Raw genomic sequence first — 6,000 nt, 5'->3', positions numbered from 1 at the left:
TTGCAATACTGGTATAAAGATTCTAGCACTGGGAGGACACATATAGCTGCGATCGCACCTGCCCTAAACACTGCCCCTTGCACTGTGAGGTTGGTATTTCCCCCATGTTAATGAGCAGTCTTATCACTCGACGCGGAGCCGGTAAAGTGGAGAAAGTCGAGTGCTACTTCCCGTGTGCCGGGACTTTGTCCAATTTCTTCCCCAGTGAGTCGTGACCGTCGCCACAAAGCCTTTGCTGTCGTGTAAGGCCAGAGCCGAACATTTCCACCAACCAGACCCATATATTCTTCTATCTCGCTCATCCATCTCCTTGTGGCTCCTCTCTCTGAGATGACTTCACTCAGGCTGGTACTGCTCAAAAGCCTTGTACCATTTTGGAAATTCGTCGTCTCGATATGTCCAACTAGCCGGTTGATCGAAATCACCAAGGGCGCCATCGATGTTGCCAGGATATTCCAGCATCTGTTTGTAATTGGTGGGCCTCTGTGCAGGATCAAGTTTGTAGATTTCTGAGATAATGAAGGAATGGAGTCGAGGAAAGAAGAAGTCTATCATGTCGACGCCACCGTAAACATAAGTGTGCTTTAGGACCTTAGATTCTAGTACGTTGGCTTCGATAACATAATACCGGACACTCTGGTTACGATATTGAAATTCCTCGTTATCATAGTTCATGGACAGGTCCATCTCGAAGCAAGCATGCTCAAGGACGTAGTCGGGCGTTTTTGACCACTCTACTTTCCTCGTGTCAAAAGGAATCGTCCACGTATAACGGTCGCCAACGCGTCTTCGCTCCCGGATGGGATGATTACGGCGTTTCTCCTCGGGCCACATCACTCCCTGAACATCCCATCCTCTTTGGGAGTATTTTCGTGCCGATTGTCTAGCGGACTTGTCCAAGTCATGCAGCAAATAGGACTTGTGCTGAATGAATGTCGGCAGCGGGAATACAGAGTAGGCTTTGTTCCAGCTTAGAATATTGACAACTGCAGTAGAACTGCTGATTTCAAGTATGTACTGAGCAGGTAGGCATGTTGTTGAATGCAAACGGATCTCAAACTTTCTGTCGGCATCTTTCTTGAAGGTACGGGTCTGCGATCGTAAATCTTTTAGCAAAGAGCCCAATATAATGGTCATCGCAGAAATTCCTACCTCCATTGCAGGACGGTCCGGGCCATATTCTTTGAGCTTCTCTTCCGAATAACCTGCTATGGTTGAGAGGTATTTGCTGAACAGCTGAGATCCACGGCCTTGCAAAATATACACGACTAGACGCTTACAGCTCCAAATGTTTCTCTCAAAGTACTGAACTGCGAAGTTTCCAGATATAAGCGCGTCGTATCTAGCCATCTGAGATCTGAAGCCTTGGGGATCTTCAACATAGCGGCGAAGTGCTTGATCCACATCCCACTGAGATGAAAGGAGATACTGATACAAGCCAGAGAACTTCTTGCATGTCTGAGTCAACGCGACGATCTCAGCGATTGTGAGGCAATCACAGAGATTGTGGAAGATTGGGTAGCGCGATGCGCGATCAAAAGTGCTGAGGAAAGTTGGTTGCGAGGCGGAGGATGGGGACACAGTACTGAGGAGATCGCCTCTCGTGGTGTGGAAGCCTCCACTGGTTCGGCGTCTCTTGTTTCCCGCCATTTTCCTAAGCCTTACTCTCAGCAACTCAAGACCTTAGAGAGTCGCTGTTGCTTGTTTCGACAAAGAGGCTTTATATCGCTGGACTGTTTTTTTTGGTTTTTTTTTTTTTTTTTTTTTTTTTTTTTTTTTTTTTTTTTTTTTAATTTTTTTTTTTTGGCTGGTTTTTGTTTTTTTTTTTTTTTTTTTTTTTTTTTTTTTTATTTTTTTTTTTTTTTTAAATTAATTTATTTTATTTTATTTTTTTTTTTTATTTTTTATTTTTTTTTTTTTTATTAAAAAATTTATTTTTTTTTTATTTTTTAACTTTTTTTTTTTTTTTTTTTTTTTTTTTTTTTTTTTTTTTTTTAATTTTTTTTTTTTTTTTTTTTTTAAATTTTTTTTTTTTTTTAAAAATTTTTTTTTTTTTTAAAAAGTTCCCTTTTATAGGGGCGTAACGTGGTTTTATTAGTATATCCTTATAAGTAATAACTCTCTCTCTTTACCTTCCTTCTTTCTTCGATTTATTATATTCCTCGCTTTTTACTAAATAGTCTATATTCGTAAAGAATATACCGAGCCGTCTACTTCGCTCTATACTCGTATTCTTTATCCTCTATATTCGATATTTATCGATTATAAAGAAAAACCTTAAGACCTATTTTCTTAATTCTTATTTATATTATTAGCGATATCTTAGCGCGCTTAACTCTTAAATATAAAAGTTATATTTATTTCGATAGTATTAATTAAATTCTTTTAAGAATACCGCCTCGCTTCTTATTAGCCTATTTAATAGTCTATTATTTTATCGCGTAGTCTCTAATAGCTATCTTAATCGTCGATATTATTCTTATTTATATAATTAATAATTAGACTATTTTATTAGTATTTATCTTTACTCTTTTATTATAAATTACTCGCTCTCGCTAGCTAGTAATCTTCTTCGCCTCTCTATCTATCTATTTATTATCGTTAATATTAATATATATCGAAATCTAATATAATTCTATTATTATTTCGAGATATCTTAGCGAATTAATAATCTATACTATTTATATTATATAAATCTATTTTAAATATTTACTTAAGTCTTCGATAATTTAAATCGATATTTAATTATCTATATTTACTATAACTCTACTAAATTATAATTTTATTTAATATATAACTACTATAGTTAGAGCTTAAAGAATATTATATAACTTCGCTAAGTATATTATATATTAATCGCTTAAGCTTAAATAGATATTAAAAGTAGAATTAATATCTAACGATATAGCTAAAGCTCTTATCTTTTTATTAATTCTATTATCGTCTATATATATTATTATATAACTTTTATTAATCGATCTTTTAGCTAGTTCTTTAACAGCTTTTTTAATCTTATAAATTATTATTTTAAAAGACTCTTAGTCGAAGGCGACGCTAAAAAAGCGTAGTTTCTTAATCTTATTAATATCGTTATATTATTCTTTAAATCTATTAATATATCGCTTTAATAGACTTAGTTTCCTATTCTTCTTAAGTTTTCTTTTAAACTTCTATCGCTCGAATTATAACTTAATAATCTCGCTATATATTAGACTAATAGTAATTTATAAGATAACTTTTAAGATAATCTTATTTAGCTATTATTTAATTAATAGAAGATATACTTCTATATTAAGTACTAAAATAGATATAATCTTAAATACTCTAGTTATCTTTCTTTTTATCTAAGATTAAATTCTTTATAGTAATAAGAGATAAGTTTTATTATAGCTGATAGTATCTTTAAACTAGTATTATGTCAAGACCAGCATAGGTGCGATACCAGTATGGGTGAGGTAGAACGAGGATAATAAGGCTACCGAACTATGTATGTGGGAAGGAGGCATGATATGGTAGGGGATGCCTCCGCCAAGGCCCGCTAGCCATAGGGCTGAGTGGTGTGTCAAGGGTACGCTCGTAACACTACCCCCCCTCTCAATAGCCATGGCCCCCATGGCTGGTAGACCGGAGATGCACGCCCATCGATTGCCCTGTGTCTCCAAACATCCATAGTCCGTGTAGGCCTCGACCGGAGACGATTTGCAGAGGTGTAGTGGTATTGTCCTGCAGAGATCCTGGAGATATTGGCCATATCTTGCCTGCGTGCCAGCAAGATTCCCCAAGTTCTTCTCCAGTCCAGCCTTGTTGCCATAGTCCTTCGGTAGAATTGAAGAAAATGAGCCTTATTATAATGTCAGGACCAGCATAGGTGCGATACCAGTATGGGTGAGGTAGATCAAGGATAATAAGGCTACCGAACTATGTAGGTGGGAAGGAGGCATGATATAGTAGGAGATGCCTCCGCCAAGCCACTAGGCCATAGGGCTGAGTGGTGTGTCAAGGGTACGCTCGTAACATATTATACTAAGTAATAATATATTATTTATAAGATAATTACCGTCTAATAGAGCTATCTTATATTTTTATAATTATTACTCTATATTAATTCGATAATTCTCGCTAATATATTAATACTTTTAGTAGTCTTAGATTAAATTTTCTTATTATAATAGCTTTATAGAAGTTTAAAGTTAATTTCGACTTCTAGATAGCGGATAAAGCGTCTCGTCTTAATATATTATCTCTTATTAAATTATAGAGAATAGTCTAAGTTAAATCTCTATTTTCTATTAAGATATAGTAGTTAATATTTATTAAAATCAAACTTCGATTTATATCGTAACGCCTACTTTATATAAACTTCGTTATAGATTTTATAAAGAGCGTTATAGTTTTTCTTAATAAAGTCTTCTACTATTAAAAGGTTTATATTATCTATAAAGTCGATAGCTATTATTTCTAAATCGACGTAATTATTATATTTATCGATAAGATCTAAATTATAGAAGAGATAAAGTATAGGCGATAGCGATAATTCTTAAGAAATTTCGGTTATTATAGAAGTCTTTAGTATAGAGTATTCGCTTATTTTTAATACTATTATTCTATTAAATAAGAATAATTCTATTTAATTAACTACTCTTATATCGATTTTTTATTTTTAAAGATTATAGAGTAGTCGAGGATAAGAGATTTTATTATATATATCTGAAACGTCTAGTAGTAATATTATAACTATTTTATTAGAGTTCTAAGCTTAATATATTCTTTCTAGAAGATAATAAATATCGTATTTATATAATTGTAATCTATGGCTTTTTATATATATAGCCGATAGAAGTTTATATATCTTTATAAGATATACTATTCTTCTAATAAGAATAAACTTTATTATCTTTTCTATAATATTAAGTAGAGCTATTAGTTAGTATTCTTTAGAAATTAAATAATCCTTACCCGACTTCGAAAGGATAATTATTATTAATATTCTAAAGTGCTTTAGATAGTAGTTATTCGTTATATATATATTAAATATTCTATATAGATAAGAGAGTAATAACTTTAGAATCTTTTTAAGAATTAGATTAAGAATCGTATCTTCTCTTAAGGCTCTCTTTAACGATACTTATATTATAGTCTTTTTTATCTTATTTACGATAATTATATCTATTAGATAGACTTATAAATATATCGTATTAACGTTAATATTATCTAACTTCGTCTATATTAATAATAGAAAGAACGTTCTTATAAGAAGATCTACCTTTAAGCCTAATTTATTATATTCTTATTTATCTTTATTAAATAGCGAAGGGAGATATATCTATATTATAAGTTATTTTCTAATCTACTTAATCTTTTTTTATATTATTTATAACGACTTATACGCTTTTACTATAAACTCTCTAAATATCTTTTTAATAATTCTCTTAATTAGATTATTTTTAAAGTTCTTAGCGACTTTATACTTATTCTATACTTTCTTTAAGAGCGTTATTCTTTAACTTCTTTTTAGCGATTTATAACGCCTTTATACTTTCTTATATTTTAGTATAAATCTCGATTTAGATCGTAATAATAATTTAATAATTAAAGTAAACTCCTCTATAGCCGCTTAAATAGAGTTAATAATAGTCGCTACTTAATAATCGATATTATTATTAATAAGATTTTTATTATTTCTCGAGGAATTAACTAGATACTCTTTCGATACTATAACTCTAGCGAGTATTTCTCTTAGAACCTCGACGTTTAGTTTATTAAAGTTTCGATATATTATTAATACTAACTCTATTACGGCTAGCTTAAACTTTATAAAAATTAGAAGATAGTTAAATTCGCTTTTAAAATTATTTTCGATATTATAATTAATAATATTTATTATTAATACTAAAGTAACGAATAGTAGATCTATTATTATTTAATAGTTTTTTTTATATATTATTATTTCTACTAATAATACTTATTTTATAGTAAATTCTTTCGCTATAAGTATTAGTT

General features: G+C 31.3%; 1 protein-coding gene across 1 annotated transcript; it reads right to left on the bottom strand.

Moving 5' to 3' along the window:
- Nucleotides 1–336: 336 nt before the first annotated feature.
- Nucleotides 337–1,650, bottom strand: HO173_005575 (uncharacterized protein; the record flags this gene model as incomplete). Its single annotated transcript, XM_037307490.1, has 2 exons — nucleotides 337–1,092; nucleotides 1,153–1,650. 2 exons carry the CDS (start codon nucleotides 1,648–1,650, stop codon nucleotides 337–339), a joined length of 1,254 nt encoding a protein of 417 aa, XP_037165672.1.
- Nucleotides 1,651–6,000: the final 4,350 nt, after the last annotated feature.

Source organism: Letharia columbiana (assembly GCF_014066305.1).
Source record: "Letharia columbiana isolate WasteWater2 chromosome Unknown Sc0000015_s1, whole genome shotgun sequence".
NCBI lineage: Eukaryota > Fungi > Ascomycota > Lecanoromycetes > Lecanorales > Parmeliaceae > Letharia > Letharia columbiana.
The sequence above is the reverse complement of the archived record's forward strand: the minus strand, read 5'-3'. Positions and strand labels throughout refer to the sequence as shown.